Source organism: Trichoplax adhaerens, genomic scaffold (genome assembly GCF_000150275.1).
Source record: "Trichoplax adhaerens TRIADscaffold_26 genomic scaffold, whole genome shotgun sequence".
Lineage (NCBI taxonomy): Eukaryota > Metazoa > Placozoa > Uniplacotomia > Trichoplacea > Trichoplacidae > Trichoplax > Trichoplax adhaerens.
Genome location: NW_002060967.1, coordinates 113,448 through 137,161, shown reverse-complemented (window position 1 = coordinate 137,161; position 23,714 = coordinate 113,448). Strand labels below are relative to the sequence as shown.

General features: G+C 34.5%; 3 protein-coding genes across 3 annotated transcripts in view; 1 reads left to right on the top strand and 2 right to left on the bottom strand.

The window, feature by feature from the left end:
- Positions 1–1,353: 1,353 nt before the first annotated feature.
- TRIADDRAFT_61635 (uncharacterized protein) lies at positions 1,354–4,646 on the bottom strand (the record flags this gene model as incomplete). Its single annotated transcript, XM_002117569.1, has 6 exons — positions 1,354–1,677; positions 1,950–2,152; positions 2,568–2,666; positions 3,046–3,339; positions 3,524–3,793; positions 4,436–4,646. 6 exons carry the CDS (start codon positions 4,644–4,646, stop codon positions 1,354–1,356), a joined length of 1,401 nt encoding a protein of 466 aa, XP_002117605.1.
- Positions 4,647–12,021: 7,375 nt separating this feature from the next.
- On the top strand, positions 12,022–20,683 carry TRIADDRAFT_32738 (uncharacterized protein; the record flags this gene model as incomplete). The annotated part of the gene is given in 19 exon segments (XM_002117608.1): positions 12,022–12,349; positions 13,958–14,220; positions 14,579–14,669; positions 14,881–15,035; positions 15,133–15,590; positions 15,711–16,017; positions 16,172–16,353; positions 16,494–16,623; positions 16,751–16,876; positions 17,052–17,177; positions 17,752–17,877; positions 17,979–18,236; positions 18,366–18,614; positions 18,782–18,907; positions 19,288–19,445; positions 19,563–19,644; positions 19,658–19,780; positions 20,017–20,142; positions 20,417–20,683. 19 exon segments carry the CDS (start codon positions 12,022–12,024, stop codon positions 20,681–20,683), a joined length of 3,681 nt encoding a protein of 1,226 aa, XP_002117644.1.
- A 2,230-nt stretch (positions 20,684–22,913) lies between these two features.
- Positions 22,914–23,714, bottom strand: part of TRIADDRAFT_32811 (uncharacterized protein) — a gene marked incomplete at both ends in the record, with an annotated part of 2,793 nt that continues 1,992 nt past the window's right edge. Inside the window, 4 exons of the mRNA XM_002117568.1 lie at positions 22,914–23,026; positions 23,160–23,190; positions 23,313–23,376; positions 23,540–23,592. Of these exons, the coding sequence (XP_002117604.1) occupies positions 22,914–23,026; positions 23,160–23,190; positions 23,313–23,376; positions 23,540–23,592 (261 nt within the window). The remainder of the gene's footprint in view (positions 23,027–23,159; positions 23,191–23,312; positions 23,377–23,539; positions 23,593–23,714) is intronic.

The following is a 23,714-nucleotide window of genomic DNA, read 5'->3' as shown; positions in this document are numbered from 1 at the left end:
ATGACATCGTAAAGTAAGGGGCTATAATTAATATATATTGCCAAAGATATCTCATAGAAGTGCCTGAGATTCCGAAATCATAGGTAACCTATACAGTTAAAAGGTAATAACGCTATTATAAACATGATTATACCATTTTAGCAACCAATATGCTGTGAAAAATCATGCAAAATTGAATTTATGTGTACATGACGTCGTGATAATATCTCTGTTGCAATATGCATCATAAATATTTGATACCGGTAAAGATAAAGAAGCTTTTTTGTCATGTTTCCATTAATATTCCTGTGAATGGAATCGACATTTGATGCTTTTATTATGGAAATATTGAGAGATTTCATTTGGCTGTAAGAGGTAAAAATGAGCTGACAGTACATTAGGAAAACTCCTGTGATAAAAGTATCTCACAAAGAATTGCCTTAGTCTAATGAAATTTTCATAAAAGGCTTTTATTGCAGAGCTTAAGAGCAGTAATTGATTAATACAAGAATCTAGTCTAAAGTATTCCGAGCTCAAAGCAAAGTGAAGTCTCTCATGTGAGCTCATTTCCGCAGTTTTAAAAGACATTCCATTAAATCCATTCATGATAACATGATCAGATATAATCAGACTAAGCCAAGCCATCAAACAGAATAGTTTTTCTCAAGTAGATTATCATTATCTTCTACAATCCGAATCATTCTATTTAAAATATGATTACTTTCCTATTAATTTCCAGCACTTTTTAATGTTGGGTATCTTCACAATTACAGTATATTAGGTCACACAAATCTTGTACCATAATTAATTAGTCAACTGGCTAACTTTAGTCATCAACAATTTCTAATATAGTAGTTAGCAATCATCTAATATTATCATCACGGTAATATCTATTCTTAGTAACCTAACTATATCAAATAAATTTACCAACATAATCAAGAACGGGGTGCATCACTACAAGCCTATTGTTTGGCTCATAGGAACCAGCAAAATGATTTAATCTAGAATTATATGGTTTATACAACGTCATCATTATAGTTACACGATATAGATATCACTCAAGCTCAAAATTAAAGATTAAGTTAATACGATAATTGTACATCCATTAATTCAAGAGATTGATAACAATGTAAGTATATAAGATTGAGCATTGAGGTATCAAAAGTTCATGAAATGAGGTTATAAAACTACTTTGACGATTGAAACATGAAAGGATCGTAATAAATATACTTAATGGTATTATCATTTATCATTAGGGCTATTAAGTAATACAGTTAAAAAGATTATCATACTATGATTATTTTTGTACATTTAAAATATATATATTAAGGTCTTTAATAATATACAATAAAGACTTTTTGGACTGAACAGCGATCAAGTTTCTAAATCGGCCCTTGCTGTTCGTAGGCAGCGTAGTAGAGGATCATAGTGATTATCGTACTTAAGATCACGGATTTGTGTAGAAGGAAAGGCAAGATGATATCTTGCAAACCTTATCCATGAACCAGGATATATCGAAGTGTTCGTGACCACAATTACATCATTACTGCGAGGACAATTATAAAGTTTACGTAGCATTAATGACCATGTACATTTGGCAAACATTAGTTCAGGACTATCGTTTTCGAAGTCTCGCAGATCACGTTTTTGGTATTTATTGATATTTCGAATGTATTCCGGTGATAGATAGAGTATTATCTGTAATCAAAAATTAAAAAAGACAATCCATTAACCACAGTTGTCGTTATACCTATGATAGCACTCATTCGTAATGAAAGTTGTGACGTAACCGAATAAGTATAAAAATGTAGTTACATGGTTGAATACGAATACTTGTAAACTGTTATTCAGCTTCATTACACTACATAATTATTAGGGAATATTTTCGAGATCATTCCCAATATGTTGTAAACTAGTGATTTATTACTATAAGAACAGCCATAATAGTAGCAATAAGTATTCTACAGTACCTTTGAACATGTTGTAAGTTTCCTCATAACTATTTCTGGGATTGGAGTCGCTATATCGTCATCAATTGCTCCAACAACATTGTAACCAATCCTGTTACCATCTAGAAATCTTAATAGATTTAAATCGATATTTTCTTCGAATAGATCATGTACTATGCTAACATAGTCGGGACTGCTAATGGTGCGTTCAGCTACAGGATACACTGTCCATAAAGAATAAAAGAAGTGATCATTTTATTTAGATAGTCATACGTATAAGTATAGATGACATACGATTGTACTGTATATTGCCTAAACGTGTTATTTTTCAGGATAATAATATTAAAGCTATCTATCCCAAACCCGGATTAAGAGCTCTATCCAATTCTGTTAGTCTATCCCGATAAAATTCTTCAGTGATACCATTCGCTATATTCAATTTTGCTATAAGAATTAACGCATAGATAATATCTTTTTATTAGACAGCATCAGTTTTTCGAATATCTGCATTTAACTACTGTACTTTTAAGATAACGCTTGTAGTGAAAATGCTTCCAGTTAGCTAACGGTACACTCTGGTTGGTATAATTAAAAAAATTTTAATACTATAAAAAATGATGATTTAAAAATACAGCTTACACTTGAGATGGTATGCCAAGTATAAGTAAACGGAAGTGCCAATTAAAGCTATTGCACTAGCCAAGCAAATCAATGCAACCGCCTCTGGAGGTATTTTAGCTGCATAAAAAATAAGATGTTTAATCGTTAAATTTTCAAACTTAGTATGAGCAGAGCAGTATTTATTATACCCTTAGAATTAATCGTTACATTATTGGTTCTAGCAATGGTATAGTGCATTATTAGATAGGACTTTAATTAGAATGGTACTTTCATGTTGTAGTGATTTATAGTTAGCGAATTGAGTTGCAACGAACTATTAACAGATATTATTTATCTAAAGTTTTTGAATTTGGCATAAAAAACTACTGCAGTGTTGATAATGTGTGAGCCATGATCTAGCAATAGATTCTATTGAAAACTAACGATTATATTCAGACGACTCTATTCGCTTTATAATTTACTGTATTAATTGGTTTTGAGGGTGTTTATGACTAACCGGTATCGCTGGGGAAATATTCCCTGTACTTTTGGTAATATTTTTTCTTGACTTCAGCAGCCATAGTCACCTTGTTTCCAATGGTTTGCGAATGATAAAAATTGCTCGGATTAGGAATTCGAAGGATAATAAAGTCAATGCCTTTTTCATGTACGTCTGCGTGGGATAAATTGGCAATGCGATCTATTACAATTTTGATGTTCGTTTCTGTTGTGATGTTGCATTTCCGGCGGGTACCGTTGGGTGGATTCCTAATCGGCACAATAAACTGTACCTCAAAGTCATTATGATAGCCTACATAAAGGAAAGCGGCGAGCGAAAATTTAATAAACTGAAAGACGTTAAAATTTGGTCATTTTGGTATTGTACGGTATAGTTTGATCTTTAAACTTCAAGCAATTGCTAATAGTAACATTCTCTCAATCGAATAAGATTCAGAAGGTAAAATTAGCCCTTCATGGTATAGTGTAATACGAACCTAATGCACGTAACCACCGAATTTCTATTACAAAATTACCATTGCTGTTGACTGTAATTTTTTTAAAAGTTGGCGTAACGAGGTAGTTACTGATACTAGCATTATGTAGCTCAGGTGGTGAGCAAGTACAACGTTCATTCCGGTATCCATCTTGAGAAATAACGGGGGTGCTGTCTGTAGTGGAATTTCTCAACGTAGACACATGATATTTCTTTGGTCCAGTAAAAGGTAAGCAGTTAATGGGTCCACGTATCTTTTGTAATATTGAGGCTATAGTGAGAGTATACAATATCGCAAGATTATGTAGTCGATTATTATTTACTCTAGCTTGATGCTATTCTACTGCATCAAGGCAGAATGTGAAACATTGTTAGAATATCCAGTCGTTGTTAAGTATAAGAAAATGAAATAACTCTACTCCTTACCGTTGTTTATAATTTGAGGCAGAAAATATATTTTACAATCTTCAAATGCTATATTATTGGAAAATTACAAATTCTTTTAATACTTTCTATTATTATTATTATTTAAAATACATAGCCTTAACGGCGAAATATATCATTTACGATATATCAATCATATCCATGTAGCACAATTGATCAATATTAAGTAAACTCTTTGAATAATACTAAATTTATGTAGCAAGACTTTATTAATTATAGGCTTATTCACTGTAAACAAGCTGTAAATAATACAACTGTTCTACAGTACTGCTAGTTAATTATAATGAAACCGATCTTTTGACTGACTTTATTTTCTGCGTGGTAATAGTAACAATGAATTGACGCAATTCTTGCACTGTAAGGTCCATTAAATTGGTTGTAACTGAATCTTTCAGATATGATAACTTACTGATAAGTGAAAGCCTTAAAATTATCAAGATAAAATTACTGGTACAAAGTAAGGGCTTACAGTAGGATTGTTGATGGATTTTTTTCATCAAGTAGCAGGCATTCCAACATGAGTATTCTTCTAGCCTACCAGCGTATTTATTAGTACAGGTTTCCAAGCAATTGTAACTTTTAGTCCAAGGTTCCAAGCATGCTGTTAAGCAACCATAAATACAAGGATCGTTGCATTTATTAGGATTGCAACATGTAAGTCTTTCATTGATTGTGTTCATCTAGGGCAAGAGTTATCAAGTTAGCGCGAGAAAAACAATGAGTACGCTTACATGTAAAAAAATGAAAGATAGTATGGAGCAGTTAGAACATTAAACTAATGAATCGATTGATCAATTTCGTGAGCTATGTATCGAGTGCAATTATTAGGTTACAGATATAGACATCAAAAGCTACGTGTTTTCACATACTGTATGTATAGTGTCATTTATCCTTTGCAGTTTACGAGTAGTTTTGATGATGTTGTACCAAATTGATTTATTAATTATGATCGCTTTTTTCCTTATTAATACCGGTACCCTCCCCCCCAGAAGACTGCATGATCTCGGCTTTAGTCTATTTTGAATACAGGAAATGGTAGCAAATAGATGATTTATAGAGAATTTGGTAGGTACAGTAATATGAAATATGATTTCCTGGAGAAGAAATGAATCCATTCTCACACACTGTACAGTCAATATAAAAATGAGGTAAATGGACACAACTCTGTTGATAATCTTGATCGTATTTCATTTGTTTATTGTACAATAACTGCACATCATTACTACGATGGTAATCCACTGGAAATACAGTACAGTAGATGATAAACACATTGAAATGGATTAGAATAGGGGGAAATAGTTTGAACTAAGGATGGTGGTTGCCAATTGTCACGGTACGAACCACCGTGAAGAGTAAATGACTAAATTTAGTGGTTAACATTTCTAGATGGGGATAACTAATAATGGACATACAGTAAGAACTAGGTTAGTTATTTATTTTGTTACAGTCAATTATGGTGTACCTTAGTAAGAGTTCTTATACAGTAAGTAATGTTAATTGATTATGGTGATATGTCTTGTAACGCCTGTAATGAATATCTTGAAGATATTCAATTATAGATGATACTATAAATAATTCTGTGCTCCTAGAATAATATATCATCGTTTAAGCTATTTACGCTGAGTATCTGAGTAATCGGAGTTATTATGGCTGGGCCTAATAATTGGACATACTGTAATCTAATTATCTACAATCATTTAGTATACTCTATGTCTAAGATTATGAATAATTTCTGCACTAGTTTAGCTATCCAAAGTGAACTAAATTTCACGAACTGTTATGATTCATACATGATAGTAGCTGCCAGAGGGTATTTAAGCTCGGCCAATAGTGGAATAAAAGAGGAGTTCTATAGTTGTTTAACGTAGAAGCAAAGGCGTCTCAATTCTTGTGAGATAGTTAAGGGACACTCAATCCCGGAGACTATAATAATTTAGAGATTTGTCTTCCGTTATCATTGTTATAAAGCTGGTTTTTGACACCAATGCAGTCGCTGTATTGATAGAATTATTATGCTATAAAAAATGATCGATTAGTGTAATCAGCTGAAATAAAGTTCAAAGGATGAAGAACGGAAGATCATTTGATCCGATCATTTCGCCACCGACCGATGGTGGTCAACACCATCGTCCAAGTGAATGTTTTTATTTCTGCTTTTTTAATTAATTACTGTTACTGCATTGCGCTCGTTCTTAATAAGTAACTTTGCTACCTTGTGACGTGACTAGAACTGCTATCAGTCGAGAATGGAAACGGGCAAAAAAAAAGAAAGAAAGATGGAAATGATATATTAGAATTCATTATCCGAGTGATCCGTTCAATGTTGTTCGTCTACATTAATGATTCTGCATCAATAAAATATGAAGTAAACAGTAGAGGAAAAGTGAGTACAGTTATTACTGTATGCTCATGTCAATGAAATGATAAGAAAATATTTGATCCTGGATCTCATTTTCAATTCTATGGTGGCCGATTTGTTGATTCAATCAATGTCAATGATGATATAAAATGATCAGGACGTCAGATACGGAAATTGGTAATTTAGAAGTCATTGAGAACAACATCCTGAAGCAAGATAGGATGTAATCAATAAATGATCATCCATTCAATTAATAACATATGGCGTAACTGAAACGCCTGTTTAAATATGATTCCCAATGAATATGTTCTCATTTTGCAATAATTTATCAAGGTAAACAAAATGATGGGTGGTACAAAAACTGGTTGCACTGCATTTTTTGTTTCTATCCTTAGGCATAGAAAGCCAACACGTACAAGTACTGTATATTGTACGGGCCATTATTGATGAAAGATTGATTTTATGACGGGTATTTTGATTTTTTTGAAGCATTTATTAGTGCATTTTGTTTTTTTGTGTTTTTATAACGTTCACCGCTAATTTATCTTTGCGGTACAAGGTGCCATCGTAACCGGTTTACAGTAGTAGTCGAGGATGGTCAATTGGTTATGTCAAGGTGAAGATTTTTTTTGGTTTACTCTATGTCATCGTATCGACTAATACAGTATACTCGGATTATCGAAGCTATCGGACTAGATTCTCCTTTGCCAAGTCGAATTGATGATGGCAACTCGTTTATGATGGCTCATGAAAATCATTTTCAAGTCCATTGACATAACCATCAACTACAGGTGTGTCCTGGTGCAAAATAAATGATTCTATTCATGTTTTGTACTGTATTTCCTTCTTACCCCTAAGCAGGATCGAGCACACAACGATTTACGTAGACTTTGTTTCCAGTTCAATTCGCATGATAGTATGAGTGAATTTTGCGCTTGGAAAGGTGCTGGATACAATGTCACTAGGCAAACGCTAATCACACAGTAAAGAATACTTTGACGCATCTCTTTCTCTCTTTGATTGATCTTTCACTGTACACAAGGATGGCCAAAAGGAATAGGGGAGAACAGTCGGCTAATAACGGCCAAAGTGAAGAGGAAAGAACTACCTGATCGAATTTCCCTTCTATTACACAAGATCGTCGTCTGCCGAAAAGGTTTCACTCTTTCTTCTCCGTAGTCGACTTTGGAAAGGTTCGATTGATGTTTGCCGTTGGAGCTAACGAAATGTTTATATATTGCACTAAATATACAGTATATATGTCATCGACAATATGTTCTATACTACAGTACTGGCTGCTGTGATGGACAGGACAGGACATTTATATTCTTTTGATTCTATTGACGCAATGGTCGAGCAGGAAAGGAGTGGCAGAACGGTTGCTAACAATTCAGGAAAACTCTGTGTGTGGCGGACGGCTAATAAAGGAAGATGGCGGGGGGAGGTCTATGTCATGTCTAGTTCGACTTTTAGCTATAGAACGCTTCTTTCTTCCTGTAGTGGGACAGGCTGTTTCAGACATTTGATCGAGTCGTGAAGAGAAAAGGCTTGATTGAGATGTGGAACGCCTATTTTGTTCTTGTAGCTCTGTTACCGCTCGATAGGCTGTTTTCAATCCATGACTAAAGTACAAAATGGTAGAATTGGTCTAACGCGATGAAAAGAGCTTTGCAATTTTTCCAGTAGTTCACTCGTCCTTTCTAACCTGGCAGCTATCATGCTGATCGAATATGGCAAGGTCGTTCAATAGCAAGCTTTTGTAGATGGGAAATGGCCATCAGTGGCCACCATCAACGGCAACGTCACCATGATTGGCATTCCATCTTTGTTTTGCATCAGTTGGGGCTGTTCTCGTTTCCTGGTATCTTGTGTTTTTTTTTGTCTTTAAAACTATAGTCTAGTGATATGTATTGGAGTAATGCTTCAAAATGAATCAAGCAAGGATTAACATGACTAAAGAGACGTAAGACGATTCCTATTCTGCCTTTCTATCCAAAGCATCATTATCATAATGATTGATAACCTGATTCAATGGTCAATTGTATCCATCCACATAATTACTTTGTAGACCATGTAGAATCAATCGATTGGATTGGATCTGTCTACATGATAATTACCTAGTTGTCCATGTAGAAATCAATAGATTGCACAGCCATAGTATCAAGTCGATCCACATGATGGATAGAAAATGCTGTCTTGGAGTGGAATTTCAAGAAACACAATCGCCGGTATGGTATTGTTCACTCCTTCAGCACAGAGTGAAAATTAATTTGAATCCGTTTGTTTTTCTTCCTCCCCATGATGCCATTAATCCTCTGCCATGTGTCATTTTTTTCTTCAATGGTCTACTTGAAATCTGCCGGCATGGTTGGCTTATTTATGGATCTACAAAAAGAGGAGTGAAGATTGCATGATTGTTACCTGACACTCTACCAATAAGGATGACTACAGCGACAACGAAATGAAACACCTAGTCTATAGACTGTTTTCCTGAATGGGAAACTTAGTGATTTAGATTGGTCTTTAGAGTCTGAAAAGTATCAGGATTTTGATTCTGCTTATTCACCAGAATCATATCCTGTAGGCAAGGGACACTTATCCATCAACTTGCACTGTACCGTCTACTCAACCAAAAATCACATGTATAATTGGGAATCCTATTACTAAACAGTCTACACGCCCGTCTACTGATGGCAAAATAGGACTGCATGATATACTGGTAGATTGAATTACAAGTGTATTAAGGTCTTCCATTTGAATGGAATCTACTCTACCATAGACTGTTAGAAGAAGACCACAAAGCTAAGGCATCTCCTTTTTGTAGTTTGCGACTGGACGTACAAGCTGTTGTGTCCTATCTGTGGATGGCAGCAGGTTGTGCGAAATACGAGTAAATGGAATGATGAGTGTCATGATGGCCTTCATAAGGACTGCTAGAAGACCACAAAGGTAAACCATCTTCTTCTCGTAGTCCGTGACTATGCGTTCAAGCTGTTGTATCCTATCAGTGGAGGGCAGCAGATTGTAGGCTATACGAGTTCATTGAATTAGAAGTGTATTAAGGCTTTCATTGAAAGGGAATTAACTCTACCATGGACTGCTAAAAGAAGATCACCAAGGTAAAGCATCTTTTTCTCGCGACTAGACATACAAACTGTTGTATCTCCTATTATTATTATTAGGGGATGACAGCAGGTTGTACGATAAACGAGTAGATTGAATGAGTGTAATGATTCCCTTCATTTGAAGGGAATCTACTCTGCCATGGACTGCTCGAAGAAGACCACAAAACTATAAGATCTTCTTCTCCTAGTCCATGACTACAGTATACGTTCAAGCTGTTGTATCCTATCAGTAGAAGGCATCAGCTTAAACGTTCTACGAGCAGATTCAATGATGGATGTACGTATTAATTGAAGGCCTTCATTGAGAGGGAATATATTGCAGCATGGACTGTTGGAAGACCACAAAGCGAAAAGATCTTCTTCTCCTCGTCCATGACTACAGTATACGTTCAAGCTGTTATATCCTATCAGTAGAAGGCATCAGATTATACGTTCTACGAGCAGATTCAATGATGGATATACGTATTAATTTAAGGCCTTCATTGAGAGGGAATATATTGCAGCATGGACTGTTCGAAGACCAGAAAGCGAAAAGATCTTCTTCTCCTCGTCCATGACTACAGTATACGTTCAAGCTGTTATATCCTATTCTTGGCAGGTAACAGCTTCTACGATATACCTACTGGTCGATAGAATGGTAGATGGATTAAGCCTTTCATTTGAAGGAAATATACTGTGCTAGTTGATGGCAACAGGTTATACCATTTATCCTTTCAAAGTAGGATTATGACATTGCTGTGTTGAAGAGAGTACAGTGCCGCCATTGGATCAATATTGCAATCAATGATTGATTCTAATGATTCCTCCTAGGGATAATAAATACACTAAAAACAACAATTTGAACAGGGTCAAAATGATTAACGTCATTGCCAACTATTGCAAATTGGAATGGAATCCGATGTGATCACAAGTTAGCTCAGAATGAAAATTAGTTATGCAAAACGTGTATATAATAGAGTAGAAAAAGAATCTCTAAAATATGCGTACGAGTAGAAATAGAACGTTGTTCATTAATAACTAGAGATAGACACATCTACGATAAAAATTAGAAATACGGAAAAGTCATCAAGGAACTCGGATAGCTTGAGTGGCAGACTTTAATCGCTGTCATGTCTCTGTCGGCAAAACGTTGCTTTCCATCATGATGATGAGAATCGATTTAAATGATAGTTTACCCTATCGCTGGAGATACTTTGCGTACCGACTACTCGACTACTTTCTCATCTAGTAATCCTTGACTGTATATATTTGTGGGTTTGGGGTTCTTAATCACTGTCACTTCGCACTGAGTATATTTATGGACTACTAGAAGAAAACCAAACAGTGGTAGCAGTAGTCCTTGGTAGATTATACGATATGCATAGGACTTCATCTGAATGAGTCCTCATGCACTGTGCTGTATCGTGATTATTATTTCTTTATTACTGTATTCCTTGACAGTCCATGTTGGATTAGAAGATACAAGCAAGAGTCTAAAGTCCTCCATATTTTTTCTTCTACTATGGATGACATCCTGAATTATGTCTAACAAACACCATACATAATCACTACGCTATATGGAAATCCTTCATCAAATTGAATCATACTAAAATGCTCAAAGTGTCCATCACTTTGATTGCTTGTATGGGATTTGTGTTACGTGACTTTTATTCGCTGCAGGACCTACTAGAAGAAAATGTAGCCTAAGTTTTCTTCCAGTAGTCCATGACACTGAGTAGCGAGTAAATTAACATGGACCTACTAGAGGAAAGTGTAGCCAAACTTTCTTCCTGTAGTCCATGATAGAAGAAAATGGTGCCTTGGTATTTTTCGAGTAGTCCATGACATAGAAGAAAATGCAGCCTAAGTTTCTTCCAATAGTCTATGACAAGGAGTAATGAGTACAGAATCGATTAGCAAGTGGGTTACGCTGTATGGAATACGATGATAAAATTGGGGGGAGAATTCTGCTTCAATCCTTCCAGTATCCCTTAACATTGTTGATATAAGACCTTGAATTTGCGATCGTTATGAACATACATGTAGACTTGATTACGGCATACTCAGTGTACAGTAGAAGAAAAATCAGCCTAGCTTTCCTTCTAGTAGTCCATGATGCTGAATACAGTAGGAGCACATACACTACATGGTAATCAAATTAGATCATGTTGCAATCCTCCAAGTATCCATAACTTTGTTTGTTATTTTTATTTTTGATGGGGAAATTATATTATTAGACTTTGGCTAGTCGTCGCTGACATAGCGTCCATGGCTAGGTTTGATTCCACCGAGTACACTTCTGGACGAGATTGAAATGGATGCCATTGGTAGTCTGGGAAAGTTTGTCTAATGCTGCAAATGTTAGAGCAACCATGAGTGAATAGGATCCATGTTATGATTGACATCAAGACAGCGGAAGAAAGAAGCCTTTGGGAACCCCCATACTGGAAATCCATGACTGGATGCAAGCAGTCTGTCGATCTGTCACTCATTGCAGTGGCGTATAAAAAGAAGCAGCTAGGAACTTTCAGCAATCGGAGCGGACATTCATTAACACGTAGCAGCAGCCCAAGGCGATAATTTACATTTAAAATGGCTGCTACAGAAAGCCAACGCCATCTATTAATCAAGCATCGAGTGGCAATTGTACAAGATATGCGAGTCCGTCGCATATTAGACATCTTATATTCGCAAGAAATTGTCACTCGTGATGATTGTGAACGTATCGAAGCTAAAGAAACCAACGCCGATCGAGCTCGGGCATTATTGGATCTCATTCCTGAGAAAGGTTATCGGGCATTTCGTAGCTTTCGCCTTGCTCTACAAGAGAGTTATCCTCATCTTGCACAATTATTAAAAGGAGACATTGACTCTCCTGATTCACCTAGTGAATTGCAACCTGAAGATGATTTAGAATCAAGTAAGTCAACATCCAATTCCACCTTACAGAGACATGATCCAAATAAATTGTAGTATTCTAGTCCAACCATGTCATACATGGACGCCAACTTTTCCAATCTTGCTGCTAATGAATACTTACATCTCCTATGATTGGATGGGTCATTTTAGTGCTAATTAGCTAATTAGTGCGTCAAGATGGTGACTGTAACTCGGCGCTTTTTATGCGTTTTGACATACGTGCGTGTATCTTCCCTCCTATTGCTTTTTCGGCTTTTTTCTTCAGAATTAGTCATTATCGTTTTAGCAAAACTATTTTTTGCCCCACTTTATCCATGACTATTCGGCTATCTTTGCATTGAATAGTATTACACCAACGATTTAAAGTATGTAGCAGACACATTCGTTATACTATCGTAATCTTGGTGATAGTATAGTATAACTTTATGTCAGTGATGATGATACTATAGATCAAAATCAATCACAAATGCAAAGCAAGTCTACTGCATGCAGCGAATTGTTATGTATGATAGACTGGTAATGTCTAGGAATTAGGGCAGATAGATTCATTATTTGTCGTAGTCGTGACATCTATGAATGCTACAACCATAAACTACTAGATTCACCATGATCGATCGAGTAGTTCATGCTATAACATTCTCACTAGGACGAAGTAATGGCTACAACATCCATTTTATTATCAAAGACTTCTTTAACAAGGATGATAACTCCAAATTGATTGCAATCGATCAATCAAATTATCTAGTGAACAACGTATAGAAATGATGATGGAATTGATACTTGTTTATCCGTAGTGAAAAATAATAATTAAGGCGGTAAGAGACTAAGTTAATGGTCATCAAGAAGGATTCTGCCGTATATTGCGATGACTAGCAGCGCTGGAACTTATTTTTCTATTCCTATGGAATTCTCTTCGATGTAGGCCTTCTGTTCTACTCGATAACATGTAATACAATACGGCATAATCGAAAGTAGTATCAATGATGACCCAAGATTGCTTTCTCTTGGCATAGCTTGGCCAGGGACTGCTTCAACCAAAAATTAGAAGTGGATCTTTTTCTACAATTATCTAATAAAGTAGTCCCTAGCGTGATGATGCCTTCGGAGAAGCAAGTACGAAAGATACCGTTTGCTCTACTGTCAGCTATATGTAAATCTATTGAATTCACTTGAAAAACTTCCCTGCATGTTGTTCATTTTACTAGTAAGATCCCTAGTGCACAATAAAATTAGGGGAAAAATACCATAGAACAGTTCTTTTCATGGCATTACATTGGCCCTACTCTGTTAAAACAATAATTTTAGTGAAAGAGCAATGAAACTGATGTTGCTAATCCACTGGCGACACTTGTAAAGGACCATAACGTTATGACAGTATACAAAGTTTACATTTGCTTTGCTAGAGTTATTGACCGAGCTGATACAGTATATTATACTTTTCATGGATAATTACAGTAGCTGGCCCACTGCAAAAAGCGTTGATAAACTGTTGATGGTTCGATAATCAACATAATTCTCTTTAGTAGTAATGAATTGATGCTAATAGGTTACAATTACAACTTGCTTGTCTTATTAATTTGCTATGATTGTTTTACTCTTATTTGATTAGTTTTGCCAATGCTAGTAGAAGGTGGTGTACCTCAACGCCCAAACGTACATATCAAAAGAGAGAAAGCGTTAGAAACACTACGAAATGGATTACAATCATTGCAGAATCAAGAAGGTTGGGTTATATTACATGGTATGGGAGGATCTGGCAAGACTGTTTTAGCAGCGGAATCATTACGTTCTGCTAAATTAATTGGGACTTGTTTCCCCGGTGGAGTCTCTTGGCTTACTATGGGCAAGTATCATTGCTTAATATCACAGTCTGTAAATCATCTATCAAATAAAATTCTGTTGTGACGAATAATAGTCAGTTTATGTTATTGCACAAGGAATTTAGACCTTTGTTTATAGTGCTTAATGAGTATGGATCTACCATAGATTAATGTGTTGAAATGGAGTTTTTATGACATCAAATAAAACTAAAAGACAAAATTAATATAATTAGGTTTAGTAATTGTTATCGTTGTCGATCTACACTGTCACCACTATATTTTATCTGCTATTTATAACTACTGTAATGACTTTTAAAGTGATAGCTTGATTCCGTAAATTAAATAATCTATGTTTATTTCTATCTTCAAAAATCTTAGGTCAAATTAATAATGACCAAATATTAGCCAAGATGCAAAACTTATGTTCAAGGCTTGACCAAGAATATCAATATTTGCCTACAAATATTGAAGCTGCAAGGGATCGTTTACGAATGACGATAGGTTATAAATATATTATGAAAGGAGAACGATGAGTAGAGAATAATATCAAAGTCATATGTATTCATTTCTTCATAGATTAACGCTTATATACGTAAATAACTACTAGACTAGAAAAGATTGATTCTCTCATTGATTACCTCATGGTCATATCGGACTGTAATTTAGTCAAATAAACTTACTTGTATGCCTCCTATTCCCTGATCTGTTTTAGCACGTCGTTATGCAAAGATGTTGCTAATATTGGATGATGTATGGAGTTGGAGAGTCTTGGCGGCCTTCAATTTACGCTGTAGAACTTTAGTAACAACGCGTGACTCTACCATTGCTGATCGAGTTGGTGGTCACAAAGTTCTAGTCCCTTTGCAGGTAATATGCTTGTATCCTACAGCATTCTAATACGTGAAACTAAATTGTGAAGAGATCATTTTAAAGTCCTTATTAGTATTAACTATTCTTGACTTAGGATGGATTTACAACGGATCAATCAAAGACTATTTTGGCTTCATGGATTAAGCAACCAGTTGAATCATTACCAGCTGAAGCTAGCGCTATTATTGATGAATGTAAGAGCTCACCGCTAGCTATTTCCATGATAGGAGCACTGTTACAGAGACGTCCAGATCGCTGGGGATATTATTTAGAACTGTTAAAAAATCGTCAAGTTAGTAGGTTACGCAAATCGATGAGCTATCAGTTTGATACATTAGGTGAAGCCATCTCCATGAGTGTCGATAATTTAGATCCTGAATTAAGGCAGCAATATGAACAATTGGCGGTATTTGAGTCTAATGTTAAGATTCCAGCTAGTGTTTTAGCGATATTATGGGATAAAGATGAGGCCTTTGTTGAAGACGATATGGATGAACTAGCTAGCAAATCATTAGCAAAGATTTACCCAAGGCACTATTATGATACGAATAAGTAAGAGATTGTCTATCAAATTTTGTTACGACAATTATAGTTCTTGTAAATTCGTACAGTCGTTTTACTAAACGATTTCGGTCAAATATGAAATTGAACAGAGATTGAATTTCGCGATAGGATGATGGTCTATGGTATACATGATTTACAGATGGATTTCTTAAAAGAACAATGCCCTGATCTACCTGCTCTGCATCGAAAATTAATTGAACGTTACGATGCTACCTGTCATGGTCAATATCATCTGCTCAAAAATGATCGTTATATTCATGATAACTTAATATCGCATTTAATCCAAGCAAACGAAATTAGTAAAGCGAAGGCACTTTTAACGGATTTATTGTGGCTTGAAGCAAGGCTAACTTATACCCTTCCATCTAGTCTTCTAAGTGACTACATTAAAATTAAAAAACTACTAAACGACGAGGTCAGTTTATAGGTTTCAATAAGACTTAGGATTATGAAATTTTTTTATAACCGACGCTTCTGCTGAAATTGTTAACTGATATTTGTCATACTTCGCCTTAATGCAAATCGTAAGAGATAGGAACATTTTTACTTAAATGTTGTAATGATTTTAGGATAGAGAATTACTGGAAAAATTTGCTGAACTAGTTAGCGTTCATAGTCATTTATTTGTCGAAAACCCTCGACCAGATCTTATCCAGATGGCTATAAGCCAAACAGGCTCTACTACAATCCATCAACAGGCTTTAAAAATTGCTCGTCAGCGTCGTCAAGAAAAGTTCTATCTAAATTGGTGGTAAGTAAATTAAATTGGATTCTTAACATGATTGATTAGTATTGCCTGTAACGTATTTCAGATTGATTAAAACAGGAAGAAATCCTAGTTCTCCCTTAGCCTGACGTGCGATAACATTTTGTGACTTCATACTTTTGCAGTAATAAACCTTCTCATAAATTGGATAAATGCCTGATGTCTTTGCGAATTCATAAAGCATCAGCTGCTTGTTGTAGCTTTTCACCTGATGGTTCTCAAGTTGTATCATCGTCATGGAATGGGGATATCCAAGTAAACTTCATTGATAATTATCAACAAAATGATTAATGATGTTTCCGTTTGAGTAAGATAATATTAATGAAATGACTTTTAGAGCAATTATTTAAGATTCTGTACTCTATTCTACCATGTATAACAGATATGGGATGCTTTCTCTGGGGCATCGGTAGCTAAATTTGATGGTCATGGAGATGAAGTAGTTTGCTGTTGTTGCTTTTCTAAAGATGGTCGTATTGCTTCGGCTTCACTTGATGAAACTGTAAAAGTAAGATACATGAATAAGCGACTACGATATTTGAATTAGTTACTATGACTAGTTAGGAGTATCAGTGCTCATAGAAGCATAGAAGAGCTGATTTTATTAACAGATTATCATCGAGAAAGGATAATTGATCCCTATTTGACTGGCACTTGATGATAAACTATTATCTTATGAACAGGTTTGGAATATTGCAAACGAATCTTTAGAACTAGTCTATGATAAGCATGATGCGGATGTGTTGTGGTGCCAATTTTCACCTGATCAAGCAAATATAGTATCTTGTGGTGCTGACAGACTAGTTAAGGTAATCTACTGACAATGGTGTAACTGATTTTTATTGTATTGGAAGTTTACTCGATTGCAATGTGACCTTACATTAGTTACAATGGCTTATATTCGTTAAATTTATAGCATACAATATTTACCGCTATTGCTGATCATGGTGAGGGTATCAGAAAAATATTCAAATACAAATTTTAGCAACTCGATCGTCTATTACTCATTGCAGATGTAGTCATTGTTTTTATCTGATCTTTATATCTTGTAAGAAATCGATAGTTGATCAGATATACTAATAGACTGGACAGTATTTACTTGAGAGACATACATTATTTTATTGTTCGAGAATATGTAGAATTAGCCCTGGCCCATTCACTTCTTTTAGCTTCATCTATGGTTCTGACATATTATTTTCTATTCGATTTTTGTGTATTAAGTGCATAACTTATCATTGATAACATTATAAATCCTGGCCCTAAATATATATTCACTAATGATGCATTATTTTAAGAAATGTAGAAATCAATATTTTTGAAAAAATCATAAGAATAATCTATATAATTATATCCTCTATTTAATACATCTATTACGTTTAATAGTTATGGAATTCAAGAACGGGTGAAGACTATGCTACATTTTATGGACATCTTGATATTGTTAGACAATGTGCATTTTCAAACGACGGTCAAAAAATTGTATCATGCTCTGATGATACTTATGTCAAAGTAATTAATCTTCTTTGTTTAGACACATAGTTATGAAATAGGAATAGATTTTTTCACATGCTGAATTTATTCCTTTTATGGCTTATTTTCTGCAATGATAGGTTTGGGATACCCAGTCTGGGGATATTCGAAAAGACCTCTTACTTGCCCTCACACATCATGACGAAGGAGTCAGTAGTTGTGCATTCTTCAACAACGACACGATGATTATTTCTTCTTCTGGCAGGAATGTTATTACGTCAAGTGTTAAAGATGGATCGAAATTAGCATCCTTTCGATGTTTTGGTGGTGTTCTTTGTTGTAATGTTTCGTCAAGTGGTTTATATTTTGCAGCTGGATTAACTACCTCGGCGTTACAGGTAAACAGGCAATCATTATGAGATTAATTTTGTTGACTATATTTGTTCTGTTCTTACATATTTGTATTTCGTTGTATTCCTAATAAACTGTGCAAACTACTTATCGAATCACTTGAAATTCCTTTAAAGATGTGGCATATCCAAGATCGACAAACTGTTGCAGTTTATAAGGGGCATAATGGTTGGATTCAGTCAGTATCTTATGCTCCTGATGATTCCAGATTATTATCCTCTGCATCCGATGAAACTGTCAAATTTTGGTCTTCAAATCCCACCGAAGATAAATTTGCAAGGGTTAAATTAAGAATCTTCTTCACTTGTTCGTTTCAAGATGATGAGCCAACTATTTATGCACCTGATATGCAAGAAAGCTTACTGGTTTGTGTAAAATAATAATCAATAATTGATAAGTTGGAATGTAGTTTTTTAAGCAAAAACTATTACAAATTTCATAACGCAGAGAGTGCTTTACTAGATCTCGTGATCGTTTAGATGCGTCTGTAATATTCGACTTTGTAATCTAACGTACAATTCGCATTGAATAGGTCTATCACGGCTTAAATTCTAAGTTTGTAGAAGAATATTCTGAAGGTCGTTCAAAAATTCGTTGTTGCTGCCTATCAAAAGATGAAACCTTACTATCGTCAGGTCGAGAAAATGGAGAGGTCATGGTATGTACTGTATACGCATTGTATGTAAGATTTTATTGATTGTTTTTTGTTAAAAAGTTCTTTCCTTCGCTTGATAATTTAGTTGTTTCAGGCTGATAATATTCAAAATCCAATTTGGAAAACTCGACCCGGTAAAAGTCCTATTCGATGTTTATCGTTTAGTCCTAATCAAACAAAAGTAGCCGCAGCAGGTTCTGATAAAATAATATGGGTAAGCTTGCAATGGAAATTAATATCGATCTGAAATCATTTTAAATTGTTACCAACATAAACCGAAGTGATATCATTAGCGGCAATTTCTGTATAAAATTAAGTAATAACTCAAAATTTGATATGGCTAATGGTTCACTATTCTGATTGTTTTACTTAACTTTCTGTAGATCTTGAGTAGCATTGATGGGAGATTACTGCAGGAATTGAATGGCCATAAAGACACTATAATCTTTATTAGATTTATTGGCGATCGTAAACGGCTCTTATCTTGTGCTCGTGATAATACTGCCAAGGTATTTAATGAAAACATGACAGTGTCAATGTAGTTACTCTTACCTAATACCCTTTAGAATAGCAGTTTTGACTTAGTACTCTTACAAATTTATACCTTGTGAGGCTATTTACTTTACGTATATAACTCCTGGTACGCAACAACGTACAGTAAAATAGACAGATTATTACAACTTTTCGTCGCTAAGGTTATATTATATTCTTTTGTTTACATGCATTTGTTATTGGGTATTGTCATTATAACAGTTGTGGGATTCAGCTACTGGCAATATGCTTTATGATTATAGCCATTCAGGACATCTTACAGATTGCTCTATCATGCCCGATCAACAGAGTTTTATAACAACATCAGTCGATGCAATAGCTAAAGTAAGTTGAGAAATAATTAGAGCATACAATTATGCCCAGATTTTGGCATCGGTTTAATTACTAAATCAATATATGTATAGTACAGTATTAATAATGATTTGTCTGAACAAATGATACAAAGATAGCTGTAACGATTCTTGATTATACTAGCGTTACTTTTGTCAGTATTTGAATTCTTTTTGTTTATTCTGTATTAACTCATGATACGATACTGTACATATTGATTCGCTACTTAGTTATGGAGCTGTGAAGACGGCCGGTTAATCAGGAGTTATACAGCTCATGAAGACTGTGTACGATCATGTCGTATATCAAACGATGGCAAACTCTTAGCTGTAGGTTGCGATAATGGATCGATTAAGGTAATGAGTGCTGCCTGCATAGAGTTAAATTTACTTAGGCAATTAGTCTATGGTATCTCATGCATTGGAGGATTACAACTTTAAAATTTTACTAACAGCAGATTAATCAATGTCATAATTAGCTTGATAATTCGCACCTAGTTTGCATTTTTACTTATATATCGCTAATTGTAATCAGTAGTCTAAATCATTGAAACCACCGTTGTTAAGTGATGAGAATATACCGTTAGTGATGAAATATTTCATGTGGCTATTTTTCGATATATTTACGTAGATATGGGATATTCACTCGGGAAAGGAATTAATGACATTAAGGGGACACAACGTTTGGGTCAATTGCTGTAAATTTTCAAAAGATGGTAACTATTTAGTGACTGTGAGTGATACGCTGATATGGTGGGATTTAAGAAATGGTAAAAAATTACAGGAAATTCGCCTATTTGGTCGTTATGCAGACGATATTTTTTTTAATGGTGACTTTACTCATTTTGTAACCATCGATAGCGAAAGCATCGTTTATATTTTAAAAAGATTGACGTAATATAATTTTCGCATCCGTGGTTTGTATTACATGTTTAATAACCGCATTTGCGATATCTTGGATTGTTTTGTGAAAATTGAATTTTATCTAGGAAATACAATTTTATTACCCTGGATAGTTAATCGATGCAATGGTCTTTGTAATATTAGATGAAGATACATTTTCAAATGGTGATGTCGAGACTACATTAGTGTGAACTGCATCATACTTAATTAAACGCTGTCGCTGCTTTCCTGTAGTAATCGCTTTGCTATCATAAAATCAGCTTTCATTTTTGATCTTGAAATTGAACTAAATACGTATCATAATGCATAGCTAGATATGCGTGCTTCGGATAGTTTACATGTATGATATAATTCGTAATGTTGCTATTAATCAATTTCTGTACCTTAAATAGCATTACGAATGTGAATTGAGATCGCTGACTCACTGTTACGGTATCATCTTACCAGTAAATAGTTATTTTTGGATTATAATTATTTATACTAAGTTAAAGTATTCGCTTTTATTAATATTACTAAGAATATTTTTTTGTTCCTCGTACTTGTGGTTATTACCAAATAATGGCGTATAATGTAAATGATGACGGTATTTAGCTGCTAGTTTGTGAGTAACTGATATTACTAGTGTCAATGTTTGAATAAATATCTAGCCATATTTTGACAATTCTTTTGTTACGAAAGCAATTGAGACGTAAAATCGTGTGAGACGTTTTATATGTAGAATATAGTTATTCTGTGGGCTTTAGCTATTTTGTAGTTAATTTAACGTATCCTTCGTTTACAGTGTTACTAAAAAATTTAAAGTATGTTGCTACTTTTTAAGAGATAGAATGACAAGATTATTGGATAATCGTGTGATTTTGTGTAACGGTATGACTTTCAAAACTGTTACCGTTGTTGCCGAAGATCGTGGCCGATGTACAATATTTCTTTTTAATTTTATTGACTGAATTTTCACCAATACACGTATTTCCTTTTTTTATATGGTAATTGTGAATGTTTATGATATTAAAAGGCATCGATGATTTTCCTATCTGAATTCATTTTGTGACTTACATAATTTTGATGTTTGTTTTTACATACGCAGTAAATACGCAGTATTGCATTCTCTTGCATGATTGATATCACATTTAGTTAATGGAACATGTGTTATATATACCACTAAATTAATTTGATAATATTTAATAGGTACTGGCAGATATTTCCTAGCTTGCTTTGCAGATAATGCTAAATGTTATAGATCAACTTGGTAGTTTACAGTATCTATCTCTTCTGCATCGTAGATAAATGTCGATGAATTCAATATCAGAATTGACAGTTTCATGTAAGGTAGCAATATAGAATAAAGATCTCAAAATTAGTATGAAGGACTTGTAGCCTAAGCGTGTTACAATTATCCTTGATTTGACTCCGCAATCTTACCCGATACATTGCTCCTTTAATATCAAGAAAGAATAACAAACATAATACTGAGTCATTTTAATTATTCCGTGGTATATTTAAATACTCCCGCTAGTTTAGGAGAAATGAATAATATGGAACAGATCAACAAATAACTCAATGATGAGTAGTTAACAGGATATTGAAGTCTTTTTATTTTTGGTTAATTACATTAACAGCAATCATGTTGTCATTGAGTAGAACCTTTTCAAAGTTGAAATAGTACAGTATTACGCTTAAAGGTATAAATCACCTCTTCGTTGTCAACTTATTGACGAGGCGATGAATTATATATAATTGATAAGCAAATATGAAAAAGTGAGCGCGCTTCGAATAGCCACAATTTAATGTACTAATCAAGTATAAGCAAACTGAGATTACGGTATGGTAATTGGTAAACCATATGATTTTTTATCGATAAGCCACCAAGCCAGGGGATATTCTTTATGATTTGATGTCTGACTTTGAGGCAAAACGGCAAGTGTACAGAAGTTCATAAAATACTCTACTCCTACATTAGATATGGCTTCCATTTGAATAAGAATTACAACCACGGTATGGAATTACTTTTACATAGAAAAAACTACATTAGTTATCGCGCAATAATGGTTATCATCCAAAAGTCTGCATTTCTAATGATCAAAAATCATAGCTAAAGCGATGCAATACACTAAAATAAGATATTTCCCTATATAATGGTACGATATCTTCTCGAAGACTCATAATCAGTAAATGAAAAACACAATATACAAACATGATTGAAAATTAATACAGTGAAAATAGCAATTCTAATTTCTTAAACATCGGTCAAAGTAAGCGCCTGCAACGTATCCACCACGCATTGCTTTGCTGACATTTTGTTCAAATAATTGACGGTTCTGACGTAAAACATCAGCAGCATCTAGAACAAACAGGAAGGTTGAATGCGAAATAAATTGGCAATCCTATCATCCAATACTAATGCTGTTTCTATTGATACAGTAATTTGTCGCCATAAGCAGTTTATGTACAAATTATTGAGCAAAACTGTGTACCTTTATTTAATGGATCATCGTGATTTGGCTCCTATAAGAATATGGCGTTAAGCAAGAAAAAATCTTAGAATTCCTTTTATGATAAAGCTGAGGAAATTTTACTATGTCAATCCTGTAAGTTAATAAATTTTATCAACGAATAGTAGAACGTACTAAGAATAAAAACTGTAGCCCGTAAATGATGGAGTTAATCGTCAGTACAGGTTTCCAGTCTTCCCTATATGCGGATCAATAAAATGTTGAATTGCTATTTTATCATCGTACGAATGATACTGTTAAATTATCGGAACGAATAAGTTCAGTAATCAGCCAATGGATAATACTTATGAAAAAAGTATTTGGAACTTGGATAACAATCATTTATGTACAGATTCTCATACCTCAGTATATTCAAGCAGACGTTGCCTTCAAGATCGATATTCGGATGATATACCTGAAAGTTTACATGGGTATTATAGCATGTGTTTTCATTAATGTTGTCAATAAATGATATTGGGACCGAAGAGCATTCTTAGTGAAGCATTAAGTATTATGTGTAAAATCGTCTATGTCGTT